Here is a 17,969-nt window from a genome sequence, read left to right as displayed (position 1 = left end):
TATTCCTTTTTTCGAATTTTTGGTATTCCTAAGTTTTATCATTATGTATTATAACCCATTCTGAAATTTTACCTTTCTTAAATTTTATCCGTTCCGAAAAATAAACGGGTCCCGATTTTTGTGAGTGCGTTTTGGCGAACGGTAATCCTATGGTCGGTTACCATTCCAAGAAGTATATTTTTTGGCATGGCAGAGAAGCTGTTTGTCTGAATGGAAGTGTTCATTACATTTCGGTACTTCAGAGAAAGAAAGCTTGATAATTTGTTGGTTGGAAGAGGTGCCGACTCACATCAGCGATAGACTTATCCCGTCTGATGTGGAAGCACTGAGGTACGTATACTGTAAGTATTCAACTAATACCTGCAGTTTGTTTGTGGGTCTTTTTGTTGATATGTATAATCTCAGAATTATATTTGCAGTTGTTAGCCAGCGAGTCATGTTGTGGGGCCTATCTTCCGGGAGGCCAGCTCAGGAGAGCACGCTCTGAACCGTATGGCATCCGATATCTCATAAAGATACCTTTGATCTGAGCTGAGATCAGTGGGCTCAATCTCAGGTAAGTCACACTCAACTTGTTTAAACTTTAAAACATCGAGGGTCTTACAAGTTGGAAGTTGTTCCCCTATTGGCCCTGAGTATTTGTTCGGACCAGAGATAGGTCCGTCAATAAATACGAAAATACTTCTGAACGGTAGCTCATTGAAATGTAAGAGACAAACAACCCATTGCAAGGGACGATCAAGTCGTTCCTCTAGTAGACGAATAATTCCTTCTTCCCAGCCCGTATTCGTATTTGTACCGTCATAGCCCACGACTAACCATTGCATCGAAGCCTCCATTCAGTTCTGTTGTTACATAATTATAAATAGAATCACAATCATCTTGGGCATGGCTCGATGGTGTGACGACATGGCCTACGTATTTAGAACCTGGTTCAGCCAACAAAGATATGTCTTCCTCGTTAATAAATCCGGAGGCTGTCAATGTTTCGTCTTTCCGACTATCAAAGTATAAGCCACGGATAGAATCCTCATGGTGTGATTCCTCATTTAACTTGGAGCCTATTTTAATTTTCTCGCGCCTTATCTTACTTTTATCTATGACTAGACACTCAGGTACTTTTTGAGAATTATCCGGGGATATCATACCTGCTCGATTGGCAGCGAGGAGTACGGATGAGCTTGAATGTGCCGCAGCCCGTTGACTTATCCTATATCTTTGAGCAACTACTGCTGCTTCAGATAAGTGAAGTCTGGCCAGCGATGATTTTCTCTACACAAGTCTGCGTGGTATGTCGTGAAAATCGTCATCATCGGTAGAAGCATCAACCTTTACCTTAATTTCAGGAGGAGAATTATCACCTTCACCTTCCTCAAAGAAGAAATCTAAATCTATATCCATATCAATCGTAGAGGAAGATGTGGTGGCCGATGCAGTAGGAACGCTTTCCCCACCTTCTTCCCGTTGAAGTCTGCCTCTTTTTGCATTATGTTCTACTCTCTTATGTATTCTTTTTGTTTCAGAGACATCTACGCTGGCGATTCCCATTAGTCTTTTACCTCTTTTGTTAAGATAGAAGGCATGCTCTACGGCTGGAACCTTCTTTTCCTTGGGACAGGAGCACCTAGACAAGTCAAAGCACTTACAAGCGGCTATGTTAAATAATTCAGAGCAGTACTCTTTGAAGGCGGCGATTTTCTCATACTTATTACTTTGAGAAGTTGTTTTACTCTTCAATGAATTTTTCAACGTAGTTATTTTTTATGAAGATTTGTGAGGCATTCCTTAATGCACTGCTCCGAGACCGTTGGGCTAGTAGCAGATTCCCAAATAACTATTAGTTTGGAACGGACTTCGTCGGCAATGTCTCCGAACGAAGGCTCCTTGTATTTTTCTGTAAGGCAGCCCTTTTGCCTTCGGACCTCCTGACAACATCGCAGAACGTCAGCCCTCGTTGGCAAAACGTTCGGACCAAAATCTTTTGGAGGACCAAATATAGGGCACTGCAGAAACTCTTTTTGCGAATTTCGACAGGCTGTGGCATACGAACCTAAGAGGGGAGTGCGGGTAGAACCAGAATCTCTACCACCAAAAGAACCAACGACGAGACAATGAGAAGGAGAAACTATAACGACAACGTCAACTAGCACCTGCGAGTGAACGAACATTAGTCGTGAGCCGACAGTACGAGTCATTGACGGGTTCTGACAAGTCTCGACAACGCCCGACCAGAGGGAGGGGGAAGGGAGAAGAAGAACCGGGACGAGGGGGGGGGCAGCTTCAGTGCAGAGGTGGCACAGCCGCTCGTGTGCTCGTAGACAGACATGACTCAGGGACCGCACAATTATTTAAGCGTTTTACTCGAAAATACACAATTTTGAGCCATTTCCCCCTCCATGAGGATTGGCATGGGGTGACTTTGACGACTCGGTACGGACCTCTAAGTACCCTCTAATGACTTTTCATCGTAAAGTCACCCTTGGAAGGCATCGGTATCGATTTTACGCCCATTTTTGCAAAACCTTAAATTTTAGCGTTTTTTAGTGAAATTTCGAGATTTCACCCTCAAAGAACAGACTGAAGATATTATCCGATTTCAAAATTTCAAAGTGCGCTGCGTTTCGGATTGGACTGGGCCACTTTTCCGCACCCAGGCGTTTTCTGGACGCACAATGTTGGTTTTTCGCCCCAGCCTACTGTCGGGTCGAATGAGGGGACATAAAATATTTCGTCGGGAGTGTTGCATTGCACATATTTTTTTTCCAGGCAAAAAGTTGTAACTTTACTAATTTTTTAACTAAAACCAAAAACTTGCTTTTTTGAAAAAATCAATTTCTATTCGTTTTTTACATCAACTCGTGTTCAGGCAGTCCGTTTTTCGGATTTTACAAATAAATTTCTAGGGAATGTGGTTCGAATTTTCCTTCAACTGATACAGCAAAAGGAATTTAAAAATTCCTTTTAAAAAATGTTGTTGATTTTTTTTTATGCGTGGCGCTTATCGGACTTCTCTAAGTTCCAGCGTTTCGTTTATCGAGCGATTTTTGAGCAACAAAAAAGATCCAACATGTAAGCTCTTAACAGCAGTAGAAAAAAGTTTTCTGGAAAATTTTAGTCCAATAGAATTTATATTCAAGAAAAGATTAACGTCTTAATTCGATAGCGGCTAGGCGACTTGAGCGCGTGCTGTAACGAGAATCTCAGGTCCGATGTATAATACAGTTCACCGGCGACAAAAATAAAAACTAATCATTTACCAATTTTTTTGTTGAAAGAATGTTTTTTACGTTTTTTAGAGTTATATTGCAATAAATTTAGATGAAAACATAATGATTGAGAAATTTCTTCTTGAGACTATTATTCTTAACATTATAATCAAAGTCAATAGAAAAATATACTAATAAGCCATTTTTCGACAGGAAATTTAGTTTTTTCGAAGTCGTTTACTTTAATTAAAAACTTTGTTATAATTTTAAAAAAATTAATAATTTGTTGATTATATTATGAATTTTATTTCATAAATTTAATAAACAAATGCATTTTTCAGGCATTTGTAGGTACAACAATTTGTTTTTTTCAATGCCTTTCTTTTCAGTTGGGAACTTTATTAAAATTTTAGCAAAATGCCTTAGAAGTTGATAAATTTTATGGTTTTTTTAAACAAATGCATATATAAGATTTGTCGAAGGAAAATTTCTTCCCATGACTACTTTTTTAACTAGAAAATTCATGATAATTTCAGAAAAAATTCATAATTTATTAATTAATTTTATGATTTTTTAATTTCGGATCGTCATAGTAAACTTGGCAACTTTTATGATTAGTTGATAAATTTACTAAATTTTTCTAAAGAATTTCATAAACAAGTACATTATCCGGGCATCTTTCGAGGGAATTTGTTTTTTTTTGTTATGTCAGTCTCTTTAACTGGGAGCTTGATGATAATTTCATGAAGACTCATACTTAGTTCATAAATTCTATGATGTTTTAAACAAATTTAATGATCATATGCATTATTTAAGCAGTTGTCGACGAAAAAGTTTTTTTTTAAATTTCAGTCCTTTCAGTTTAATCTTTTTATTACTTTCATTCTTTTAATAAGGCTACAGCTTTAGGATAATTGATTTGTTTATTAAATTTGGTTTTGAAAATATATATAATTTATCAACTAATTATGCATATTTCTTAAAACATCATGAGGTTGCAATTAAAAATATTCATATGAAAAAAATGATTCTTCCGTCGACAGATGCCACAATAATGCATTTGCTGATAAAATTGTTTAAGAAGGTCATAAAATTGATCAATAAATAGTTGTGAAACTTTTTTCAAATCATCATGAAGTTCCTAATTAAAAAAGTTATGATCGAAAAAAACGAAGTCTTCTTTCAACAAATGCCTTATCAATGCATTTGTTTATTAAATTTGTTTTAAAAAATAATAAAATCAATCAAATAGTTAGCACAATGATTTCAATTATTTCAGAAAAAAATTCAGATAGATTTCAAGGAGAACACAAAGATTTCAATGAAATTCCAAGGAGTTCACAAAGACTTCAAAAATTTCACAAACATTATGAAATATTTAAAATATTTTGGAAATTTAAAATATTTCAATAATTTCACAAAGATTTAAAATATTTCGCAAAGATTTCGGATAGATTTAAAAGATTTTACGAGGACTTAAATCTTTCCTAATGGCTTTAGAGATTTCAAATATCACAAATATTTGGAATAGATTTGAAAGATTTCAATTATTTCACCAAAATTTCAGATAGATTTCAAAGAGAACATAAATATTTAAATGATTTCCTTAGGTATTCACAAAAAATTCAATAATTTCAAAAATATTGCCAAATATCAAATATTTCTAAATACTTTGCAAAGATTCAAATTAATTAACAAAAAATTTAAGATAAATTTCAAAGAAAACACAAGGTGTTCAATGATTTCCCAAGGAAATCGCAAAGACTACATTAATATCACAAATATGATCAAACATAAAATATTATAATATATCAAATATTTCGGAAAGATTACAAAAATGTCACAAAGATTTCAAATATTTCAAAAAGATTGCGGATGGTTTTAAAAGATTTGACAAAGACTTTAATCTTTCCTAAGTCTAAATATTTCACAAAGATTTCAAATATGACGCAAAGATTTCGGTTAGATTTCAAAGATTACACAAAAATTTCAGAGATTGCACAAAGACTTCAATTATTTCAAAAAAATTTCAGATAGATTTCGAAAAGCATACAAAAAAATGTCAATGATATCCCAAGGAATTTACAAAGACTTTAATAATTTCACAACTATCAAATGTTAAATATTATAATAAATCAAATATCTCGCGAAGATTACAAAAGTTTCAAAAAGACTTCCAAAATTTCACATAGATTTCAAATATTTCGCAAAAATTTCGGATAGTTTTAAAAGATTTGAAGAAGACTTGAATCTTTGCTAAAGTCTTTAAAGATTTCACAAAGATTTCAAATATGACGTAAAGGTTTTAAATAGATTTTAATGATTATACAAAGATTCCAAAGATTGTACAAAGATTGAATTATTTGACGAAAATTTCAGATAGTAGATTTAAAAATAAACAAAAAAATGTCAATGATCTCCCAAGCAATATCATCATGTATCAAATATTCTAAATATTTCGCAAAGGTTAAAAAAATTTCACAAAGATTTCCAGGATTTCTGGTAGTTTTAAAAGAGTTCATGAAGACATAAATCTTTCCTAACGACGTTAAAGATTTCACAAAGATTTCAAATATTTCGCGAAGATTTCGGATAAATTGAAAAAATTTAGCAAGGGCTTCAATTATTTCAGAAGTATTTGTGGTAGACTTTTGAAAAATAAAAACTATTTGATGAATTTAATCATTTGGTTTTAGAGGGTGACAAATCAATAACTTTCCCCTCCACTTCGCATTTAGGCGGTGTACCGCACCAAGTCGCATTTGAGCGGTGTTCCGCACCAAGTTGCATTTGGGCGGTATCCTACACCAAGCCGGATTTAGGCGGTGCAATCGCACCAAGTCTTATTTGGGCGGCGTACATTTTCAGGTATTATGCTTATACACTGGAAAAATGAGAAATACAGCAACCAAATGTAACGGAATTCTGTACACCGCCTAAACACGACGTCGAATGATTTGGAATGGATGCCTTGAATTACTATCGGCAGAAAAGTTGCATCAAAAAAATTCTTCTTTTAAAAAAATTGATTGAAGCATTAATGATTTTCCAAAAATGTAATTTTTTACCTGTAAAACAGAGTTGTCTATAAGTGACAAAAGATCAGTGTCCGGAGATGCAAGGGTTTGCAGGCCTTGTGAAATCACAGATCCAACAGAAAATCGGTGCACTTGCAGCAAAGTGTTCAGCCAATTTTCAACACCTCCTATGCAAATAACGTCTTTTTCAAGTGCAATTTTCTCTCCCTCACGAGAATACATGCTGACGATCCTATCGTATTGTTTCTCGTCGAAATCTAACTGTAAAATAAAAAAATATAAAAAAAATTATTTTTTAGTTTAAATTTTATAAGTTTTCAGCCAAGTTATTTCCGTTTTCTTACTTTACCAATGTTGTCGAAGAAGCCGTCGAGATATTTTGTAATGCTATGAGAATCAGCTGCTTGTCCTAGAATTTCCAATAAACTCGGATCGGATATGAAACAAAATCTTGGGAAAGTGACTCTTTTCGTTTCCAAATATCTGTTTATTCAAAACAAATGAAAAATGTTTATTTTACATTTCTTAAAAAATAATCTTGAAAAAGTGTATTTGAAATCTTAATTCAAAAAAAGTTATTTTTAAGTAATAGTTGAATTTTTAACGACAAAAGATCAATTTTTAAATAAGAAAGATTCATATTTTAACAGATTCATTTTCAAACTAACAGAAATAAATTTTTTTCTTGAAGAGATTAATTTTCTACAAAATAGTTCGATTGAGAAAATCCGAAATTCCATTTAAATTAACAAAAAAAGTAATAATTTTTAAGGAAATGTATGAATTTTCAACCAAATAAATGGGCTTTCCACCAAGAAGATTAATTTGCTACAAAAAAGAACGAATCTTGAGGTATATAATTAAGTTTTTAAGCAAAGGGATCAATTTTCAACTAAAGTTATGAATCTTCAACCATAAACATGAATTTCAAACAAATAATTTAACTTGTAACCTAACAGTTTGATGTTTTACCAAAAGAGATTAATTATCAACAACAAATTACGCAGTTTGTGTTTAAATAAAAAAGATTTTAGCTTTAAATTAAAAACTGTTCAAATCACATAAGAAAAATTATTTTACAAAAGGTTTTGATTTTTAACTAAAAAAGATCAATTTTTAACTTGAAGTAGATTATTTAAATTTTAGGCCAAAATATTAATATTTAACTAAATTAAATTAAATTTTATCTGAACAGATAGACTTTCAGCCAATCAGTTTAATTTTCAACCGAGAAGATGAAATTGATAAAAGCAGAATTTTTAACCAAATAGTTGAATTTGCAACCAAAGGAAATGAATTCTGAACTAACAATGTAATACTTAGTTGATATTTCAACAAAAAAAATTTTTATTGAAAATTAAAAATAGTTGAACTTATTCAAAAAATATTACTTTCTAACCAATAATATTTCAATCCAAAACATATGAAGTTATGACGAAAAAAGTTTAATTTTTTACAATATTGTTTAATTCTTTATCTTAAAATTTTAATTTGTAACGAAAAACTTAATTTGAACCCAAAGCCTTGACGTTTAAATCAAATGGATTTATTTTGTGCTAAAATAATACGCATCGAATAAAAAAAATAATTTTTCACAAAGTACTTGAACTTTTAACCAACTAGTTAAATTTTCAATCAACGAAGGTTAGTGTTTAACGAAAAAAATAATAAGAGATATTTTTATGAAAAATTTATTACAATTTTAAAAGAAAATCAGTTGAATTCATTTAACAAATATAAATTTTCAACTGTAATAGATCTATCTTTAACTAAACACAAAAAAGTTACATCTTGAGTTCAAAAAATTAATTTGTTACCAAAAGAGTCGAATTTTATACAAGATATTAAATTTTTTAATCCATAAAATATTAATTTTCAACAAAAGCGATGAATTATCTACCAAGATGATTAACTCTGCCAAAAAGGAAGATTTTTGATCCATTTAATTTAAATCATAAATAGTTAAATTTATTGAAGAAAGATACATTTTTGACTAAAAAAAAGAATTAAAGTTGAAGCAAAATGGAATATATAAATTTACACTTAGAAATATTTGTTACTAAGAAGACTATTTTTTAACCAAATATTTATATTTTAAACAAACAAAAATCCATTTTTAAAGAAGTAATTTTATTTTCCTAACATTAAAATAAGAATTTTCAATAAAGCAAATGGATTACATTTCAAATTAAAATTATAATTCTTCAACAACAAAAAATTAATTTGTAACCAAGCAGTTAGATCGTTAAACAATAAAGATTAATTATCTCAACGAATAATGTAACAGTTAGTATTTATTTATAAAAAAAGTTTTATTTTGCATAAAAAGATTGAATATTATTCAAGAAAGATAAATTTTCCACAAAATAGTTCAATTTTTAACTAAGATGCAGAAATTTTAACATAAAACAGAATATTTAAATTTTTTATGTAAAAGAATTAACTTTTAACGAAACAGTTGAATATTTAACCAGATAGTGGAATTTTCAATAAACAAGAAAATTTTTTACCAAACAAGACGAATGTTTAATACAACGAGTTGCATTTTAAACGAAGAAAGATTAAGGTTTCGACAAAAGATTCCAATTATAACCAAGAAAGTTATCTTTTAACCAATGAGTCTTATTTCAAACAAAATATATGAATTTTCTACAAAAAAAAGATTCTTGGACGAAATTTTGCAAATAAACAAAAGCAACTTGAATTAAAATAATAAATAATGGTTTAATTATTAAAAATAAAAATTGGATTCTTAACCAAATTGTGAATCTTTAACCAGGAAATGAATTTTTTAAAAATTAGTTCAACTTTTAATTAAGTAGTTAAATTTTTAAACAACAAGATCAAATCTTTACAGAAAATATAATTTTTGATATTTCAATAAAAAAATATTTGAGTTTTAAATAAGAGACAGTTAAATTTATCCATAGAAGATAAATATTCAACTTAAAATTGAATATCGAAATTGTAGAAAAAGTTCATTTACATCCAAAAAGTTCATTTTACACCAAATAGTCGATTGTTAAACCAATAGATAAATTGGGTACCAACAATTTTAATTCTGTACAAAAATACTAAGCCTAAATGAAATGGTCACATTTTCGAGAGAAAAATATGAATCTTCAACTGAAATAAAAAAATCTTAAAGGAAAGAAAATTAATTTTCAATAAAAAGTTCAATAGTTGACATCCTAACAAAAAAATAATTTGATTTTAAATAAAAACAGCTGAACTATTTGAAAAAATATAAATTTCTAACATATTATTGCATTTTTAATTAACACAGATAAATTAGAAACTAAAAAAGATAAAGATTTATAAAAAGTCAAGAATTTTCTGTAGAATAGTAGGAATTTATACATATGAAAATATGCATTTACATTGTTCAATAAAAAAAGGTTAATTTTTAACAAGAGATTTAATAACGGATATTTTAATCTAAAATTATTTTAGTTTCATATAAAAGCAATTGAATTCGTAAAAAGAAGACGAATTTTCAAAAAAATAGTTAACTCAATCTTAGATTTTTCAGTGAACACGTATATTGTATTAGAAAAATTAAAGAAACGATTTTTATTTGAAAAATGTGACGGAAATGATTTTGTTAAAATTATTTTTAATCAAATTTTCAAAGCTCCTTACCCACTGAGTGATTTTTGACAGGATTCTAACTGTTCTAATAAATATGGCAACATTTGACCCATAGTTTCATCTCCAGTGCAGGTTTCTACTGCATTCAATTTTTCATGTGCATGATTCATCAATTTGACCCAAGATTTATCAATATTCTTCAAAAAATAATTATATATTTTTATTTTGTAGATTCAGTAGGGAAGACTGGGCACAGTCCGACAAAAAAGGTGCGTGGACAGCTTAATTTTTAGAAGAAAATTATAATCCGATTTTAACTTTTTTTTAATGAAAGCTAATTAAATTTTGCATCAAACTTTCATGGCGGATTTCTAAATTTTTGTTTATTTTTTTAAACGTTTATTAACAAAAATGAAAAAAAAATTGGCTTTTGAAGTATACCGGTTTTTACAAAATGCTTTGATTCAATCAAAAGTACCTAGAAAACTAAAAGTAACGATCCAAAAAAAAGTCTAATAGTAATGCAAATTTTAAAAAAATTGTGGAATTTGTTATAAACAAATAAGTGAATGAAAATTGTTTCGTGGGGATTGGCGGCAATTCGTCATTTAATTCACATTAAATTTGAACAATTTATAGGCAACAAGAGTTTTTTAGTTGAATTTATAAAAGTTGATAAATAATTTGTTTTTTTAAAACCAATTTTTATAAACGAATATCCATATCAGGTATTTTTGATGGAATAAATGACGTTTCTTCTATGCAATCGATCACATATTACTTGGAAATAAAACGTAACTCTAATGCTTGGTCACCAAATAAAAATTAATAAATGTTTAAACTACCTTAATCAACAAATGCACTATTTGGCGAATTTTGGAGGCACATACTTCAATTTTTCGATTTAATTTACTGTGAATAATTAAAATATAAATTTTTAGGAACATTTTCATGAGAGTAAACAATTTATTATTGTACAGAACAATTTTGATCATTTATAAATAAAATGTAAAATCATGTGTAAATAAAATACCGTTTTTTCATAAAATTAACAGTCAGTTATTTAAAAATGATTATTTCCTATGCTTTAATAAAATTCGATCATTGTTGAGACAAACTCAATCAACAAATGCATTTTTTGGCTATTTGTTTACTACATTGTTAATAAAAATAAAAATATTGGATCATTATTGTATCACCAAAAAATCTTAAAAATTTGTTATTCATAGTTGATTAACAGCAAAAATAAAACAAGTTGAAATGGTAAAGAAAGCCAAATAATACATTTGTTGATGAGGTTTGGTACAAAAATTATGAAATATTATCGATTTATAGAAGAAAATAATTGCTATATAACTGGCTGTAAATTCCGTGAAAAAAGTGGTATTTTATTTATAAATACATAAAATGATAAAAATTTGTTCAAACAATTTTTGTTTTAAATCATTAATTTTTAATGTCATTAAAATGTTACTGAAAATTTATAAGTTAGTTGTTTACAGTTAATTGCAATACAAGAATCTAGCTTATGCCTTCAATAATAGTCAAATAGTGCATTTGTTAATAAAGAGAGTTTAAACAATTATTAACTTTTATTTTCTGAACAATAATGATACTTAGGTTTTATTTCCAAGTAATATATGATCGATTCCATAGAAAAAACGTCATTTATTCCATCAAAAATACCTCATATGGATATTTGTTTATAAGAATTCCATTTAAATAACAAAATATTTTTTAAACTTTTATTAATACAACTAAGAAACTATCTTTGTTCATAAGTTGTTCAAGTTTAATGCGAATCAAGTGACGAATTGCAGCCAATCTCCACGGAACCATTTTCATTCACTTATTTGTTTATAACAAATGAATACATTTTTTAACATTTGCATTGCTATTGGCAATCTTTCGTGGATAGTTGCTTTCATTTTTCGAGGAATTTTTGATTAAATGAAAGCAATTTTTAAAAACCGGTAAACTTTAAATGTCAACTTTTTTTATTTATTTTTGTTATTAATCCTTTGCAGCATAGTGGTAACCCTGATTACCACCTTTTTTATTCACAACATTTTTCTCTAGATTTAATGTTTTTTAAGTAATATGAAAAGACGTTTTGATATCATATTTGAAGCATTGTATAATGTTGAAAAAATACTAAAGAACTTATTGCGTAAAATAATAAATAGTTCTAAATAAACAAATGTCGAAAATCGCTCTTTTTTAAGAATGAATACATTTTTGAACTACGTGTTAAATAAATTAGAATAGAACTGGTTACTTTGGGATTTTTAGGATCGCTGGTTATGAATCCAGAACCAGATTTACAAAATTCGAAATTGCAGATTCAAAATAGTGGACAAATTTAAAAACCCGTCCGCCATATTGAATCCGCCATTTTGAATTTCGCAAATCGGACCTCTCATTCGTGATCAGTGACCCCTAAGGTCTCGTTAGGTACATCTATTCGTAAAATTAGTTTGATAGAAAAATGTATACCGTAAACTCGTGAAGGGTTAAATAAAAAAAATTAACAAAAATTTTAAAATTGGTCATGGTAGTTCGGTGTGAAGTTTTATTAGCTTTTATTTAAAAAAAGTTAAAATCAGATAATAAATGTCTTCTAAAAATGAATTTTGCCACGGACGTTTTTTTGTGGTCCACTGCGCAGCGCTGAGCGCCCACTGATGCTAAGCGCGTCCTGGGGCTAAGCGCGCGCTTTTCTATATTTAAAAAACGCTTTCACTAAAAACTCGTCATATGGCGTGTGAATGAGGCTTAATGCTCTTGTTTCTGTTATTTTTTTTTAATTTGGATTTTTTTTCATCTGCAGCGAGCGGAAAATCGCCATTTGTGCCCTAGGGCCGAAAAAAGTTAAAGAAGTTCGTCTCGGAGCGAAGAAAAACAAAAAAAAAGGTGAAAAAATAGTATTTTTAAAAGAAATAATAAACACTGCGCCTTTAAAAAGAATTTCAATGTTTATATTAATTTTTTTTTAATCGTTCAAGAAATCAAAAGATGCGAGCTAAGCCCTAAGCCTGAAATGCTTAGCCCACGCCTTTTTTTGAATGTCCTTAGAGGTAGCTTCAATTTAATAGAATTTCAACTAAACTTTTTCTCATAGACAATCACTTCTATGGACCAAATGTTAGTTTAAATATAATTGTTTCAAGCTGTATCAGTGCTTTTTTTATAACTTTATTTTGTTTTCAAAAACTTACAATGCGAAAACTGTGCGCGCTTAGCTCCAGTCTGCCTTATAAAAATATAAAGTATGAATAAAGTAATTAAAAACAATAATAAAAAATTATAAAATATTGCGAAAATCTTTTCAAATTTTCTTTTTAAATTTTTGTTAAATTTCTTTATATACATACGTCAAATCGTCTTGCTTCAGCAGGTAATTGTTTGGAAATATCACCTCCGATAAAAACGGCTTCAAGGTAAGCCCACAGACTTTGGACATTTAGCCACTTGGCCAATATTTCCGAAGTATTACTCAACTTCATTTGCCACAATAGAATTTCTTTTTTAAAGTGCATATTATATCTAAAATTAGAAATAGTTCATTAGGTCTATTTATTAAAAAAATATTATACCAGACTTCACAGGGGAAATAAGTTAATTTTAATGAAAATAGGCGAAGAATTACAAAAGAGTACATTTTTCAAGCTAAAAAGTCAAATGTTTCAGAAAATATTTGACTTTTAAACCCAAAAAAATCAATTTTTAACAAAAAATTAATTTTTAGCCAAGAGAGATGAATTTTCAACTAAAACTTTTTTTTTTTAACCAAATACTTGAATTTTCAACATATATTATACATAGAAGTATTTTCAAACTAGATTCTGCAAAGATAAATTTTCAACCAAATGATCCGATTTTCGAACAAAAAAATGAAACTTCAAAAGAAAACAAAAGAATATTAGCCAAATAGTTATTATTATAAAAACTTACTTTTCTGTGAAAAAAAATTTCAATACAAATTGATGAATTTCTGACCAAAAAAAACGCTAAACAAAATTAGTTTAATTTTCAAAAACAGTTAAATTTTGAACCTGAAAAGGTGAATTTATAACAAAATAGTTTCAGTTCCACCAAAATAATTAAATTTTTAACCATAATGTAGAATTTTTAGCTAAATGAGATTAATTATAAACCAAATAAAAATGGAATAAACTTTCAACTGAAAAGATGGCTTTTTCTGTTCAAAGATAAAAATTCAATTCAAGAGGAAGAACTTTTTATCTAAAAATACAAAGGTTCAATATGACAATTGAATTTTTTAACAAAATTTTTTGTTCACTTTTAATTTTTATTAAAATAGATAAATTTTTAACAGAACAATTAAATTTTCTACCAAATAGTTAAATACAAAAAAATGATTTTGGACCAAGCATTTTTTACGTTTTAAAATTTAACATTTTTAACCAAATATAGTTGAATTTTCAACAAAAAAATTCATTTTCAGCAAAAAAGAAGAATCTTTAAAACAAAGCAGAAATTTTATATATAAAAATGGCGAATGTGTGGTAAAGCAGTTGATTTTTTGGCAAAAAAATGATATTTGAATCAACTTGTTGAATTTCGAACAAAACCAAAAATATGATTCTTCATTCTAAGATTACGAATTTTTTATCTTAAAGACGAATGTTTATCAAAGTAGTTGAATTTTCAAATAAAAATATAACCTTTTAATTAAATAGTTAAATTTTCAACATAAGAATTAAATTTTCATCCAAATGTTTGAAAATAAAATTTTTTATTTTTAACAGAGCAGTTGCATGTACAGTCAAATAAAAAACAAAGTAGAATGGTCAAACTACAAAGATTAATCTGCTACTAAATGGGCGAATCTTCACACAAAAAACATTAAACTTGAACCAAAAATAGTTGAATTTTCAAACCAAAATAGTTAAAAATTCACGAAAAAAGATGATTTTCCTATCCATAAGAATGAATATTTAAGAAAACAATTGAATCTTTGACAAAAACGATGGCTTTTGTATAATCTCTATACCAAAAAGATCAATTGTTTAGAAAATACTTAAATTTTGAACAAAAAACTTCATTTTTGACGAAAAAATGTTATTTTTGTACCAAAAGATGAATTTTGTTGAATCTTAAATCAATTAGTGTAATTTTGTAGTAAAAAGACGAATTGTTCATAAAACACCAGATTTTTCGACAAAAAACTTTATTATTACCCATAAAGGTTGCTTTTTTATGAGAAGGTGCATTTCAAATACAAAATGGCAAATTTTCTATTTAAAAACATTAATTTACTTAACTTTTGACAAAATTATCCAATTTCGAATCAATCACTATAATTTTTAAGAAACAAAGATGACTTTTATATTAAAAATGAATTTTCAATCCGCGAAGGCGAATTTTCTAAAATATTTGAATTTTCAACCATATAGCAAAAATAAAAAAAGAGAAATTAATTTTGAACTCAAAATACAATAGGAAAGTTTGTACCCAAAAAAAGGCTCGATTTTCTTATTGTTTTTTGTTATTCGAGTTCACAATGCGGAGAAAAACGAGAAAAAGAAAACTTTTCTTAAAAACTGAGGATAAATTGAATTTTCAAGAAAGGAGAAATAGGGAAATATCGTGAAGTCTGTTAAAGTGGATTGCTTCAATCTTTTAAAAGAAGTTAAAAATATATATTACATTTTTACTAATATATTAAACTTTAAATTTACCGGTTAGCTATGAGTGAACTCATAATCATCAAACTGTCTTCGAGTAAAGCAATTATTTCACCAGTTTCTGTACCTTTTAGCAATAATTCTCCCCTTTGTTTAAATTGTGAAAATTGCAAATCAACAATAGCCCAATCAGCTATCACCTGCCTCAATTTGCTTTCTATTTCTCTTTCTTTTACTGCACTTATGCATATGTCCTGCGATGATAAAAATTTTAATGGTGTAATAATTCAATATAAAACTCTATGAAATTCTTTATGAAATCTTTTTATGAAATCTTTAACTAGATTTTTGAAAAAAAATTAATTACTTCCACGTCGTCCTTGTATTTTAACAAAGGAGCATTCATCACATCGGCCAAAGTAAATCTCTCAGATTCTATGTCAAAAAAGTAGTTACAAAGTTTTGACATTCTTTCCCAGTGTCGATCCTTCATTGCTTTATTTGCCATCATTTCCAATAATGGACAAGTTTCGTTGAAATCGTCAATTTTCTTTTTTAAATCTATGTAGGCTGGCCACTCCCTCATTCCTTTTGGCATTTTTCGACACCTGAATATTGAAATATATTTTTAAGAAAAATGATTTTCTCCTCTCACAACTTCCACCTTCGCTTTTCTTCCTCAATTTTTTCCTCAACTACTCTTTACTATCTTCTATCCCCCTAGTTCCCTACCTCTCATTTCTCCTAATTTACCATACTTCCCTTTCTCTCCTTTCCTATCACTTCCCCTCCATTGCATATTACAATTTTCCTGCACATATCATACTTCCCCTTTACTCATTCCCCCTCCCTAATTCCTCCTCGTTTACCCTAATTCCTCTACCCTATCTAACCATTTCCTCATTTTGTCTCACATCCTACACTACCCTGTTCTCACTTTTCCTATCCTTATTCTTTATGATTTCTTTATCCTTCATCCTTTACTTCCCCTGAATCCCTCTACGTCCTCACTTCCTGGAACTTGACTTAATTCTTGGTCAATTTCCCTAGTTCCCTACTTCCCATCCCACAAGTCCCCTTCACTTTCCTTATTTCCCTTATTTGAGCCTCCTCATTCCCCTTACTTCTACCTTCTAATTCTCCTACTTACACTGACCTATTTAACTCTCCCCTATATGTGCATAACATACCATACATATCTTTCCCTCACTTTTCCTTTTCACATTTTCCTTTACTTTCCATTAACTTCCTTTTCCTGCCTTCACTCTTTTTTACTACTTCCCCTCCGATCTTCAATTCTCTCCTTATTTTTCCTCGCTTTATTTACTGATACTGCCTTCATTTTTTCGAAATTTTTCTACTTCTTTTCTTCATATTTCACTTCGCTACTCCTCAACAACTTCCTCTGCTCTCACCCCACCTACCTCTACAATATTTTTATTTCCCCACTTTTCTCACATCACTATACCTAATTTCTCTATACGTTTCTTACCTACCCTTACCTTATTTTGCTTCATTTACCTTGAACCATAATTTTTTCTCACTTTCTTTACACCTCACTTATTCTACCCATTAACTTTCTATCAAATCCCCTCATCACTTTTTACTCTTCTTTTTCTGCCATCTCTTCCCCAATCTTCCTCTACGCCCTCACTGCCCATATCTTGCTTTAATTTTCTGTCGTTTTCCCTACTTCCCCGTCCCTCATTTGCCCTATCTTCTTATACTCCCTGCTCCCTTATTTCTTGTTACTTCCCCTACTTTGCATCACACAATTACCCCTTACTTTTCTTATTTTCACTTACACCTTCGTGCTCACTACCCTTACTTCTCCCTCCTCATTCTCCTACTTGCCCTTAACTATTGAATCCTCCGTTATTTTGCTTTATATTCCATATATCTACTTTCCTAACTTTCTCTTTTCTCATTTTCTCTGATTTCCCCTCAACATGCCTATCCTCTTGTGCATGCCTTCCCATCCAATCATTATTCCAATCCTAATTTTCCCTAAGTTCATTCAATTATACTGCCTTCATTTTCCGCAATTCTCCTACTTCCTCTCTTCTCCTTTAACTTCACTGCTCCTTTACAACTTCCCCTGTCCTTACTCCGCTCACTCCTACTAACTTTATTCATTCACTTCTCATAGTACCCTAACCCTAAATACTACTCAGGTCTCACTCTTCCCCTCACGTTATTTTCCCTTGTTTACCTTTAACCCTAATTCTTTCTTACTTTCTCTACGCCACAGTTATTTAACCCATTAACTTCCTATCAACTACCCTCATTACTTCTTACACTTCTTCCGCTCCCCTCACTTTCCCTCACTTCCTCTACATTCTCACTCCCCATAACTTGACTAGATTCCCCGTCATTTTCTCTAGTTCCCCATACCTTATTTTCCATCTCTTCCTATACTACCTATTCCCTTATTTCCTGTCAATTCCTCTACTATCCATCCCATCATTCCTCCTTACTTTTCT

The 17,969-nt window shown here is 29.7% G+C and overlaps 1 protein-coding gene across 1 annotated transcript in view; it reads right to left on the bottom strand.

Annotated features, from left to right (window-relative positions):
- The window catches only part of LOC117175400 (dynein heavy chain 8, axonemal), a 158,593-nt gene that overhangs the window by 91,185 nt on the left and 49,439 nt on the right, over positions 1 to 17,969 (bottom strand). The window contains exons 21-26 of the mRNA XM_033365109.1: positions 15,854 to 16,094; positions 15,541 to 15,740; positions 13,210 to 13,381; positions 9,887 to 10,032; positions 6,589 to 6,727; positions 6,275 to 6,505 (exon numbers count right to left, since the gene is read on the bottom strand). Coding sequence (XP_033221000.1) covers positions 6,275 to 6,505; positions 6,589 to 6,727; positions 9,887 to 10,032; positions 13,210 to 13,381; positions 15,541 to 15,740; positions 15,854 to 16,094 — 1,129 coding nt within the window. The remainder of the gene's footprint in view (positions 1 to 6,274; positions 6,506 to 6,588; positions 6,728 to 9,886; positions 10,033 to 13,209; positions 13,382 to 15,540; positions 15,741 to 15,853; positions 16,095 to 17,969) is intronic.

This window comes from Belonocnema kinseyi, chromosome 6 (genome assembly GCF_010883055.1).
Source record: "Belonocnema kinseyi isolate 2016_QV_RU_SX_M_011 chromosome 6, B_treatae_v1, whole genome shotgun sequence".
Classification (NCBI taxonomy): Eukaryota; Metazoa; Arthropoda; class Insecta; order Hymenoptera; family Cynipidae; genus Belonocnema; species Belonocnema kinseyi.
Note: the sequence above shows the minus strand (reverse complement) of the source record. Positions and strands in the feature narration are given on the sequence as shown.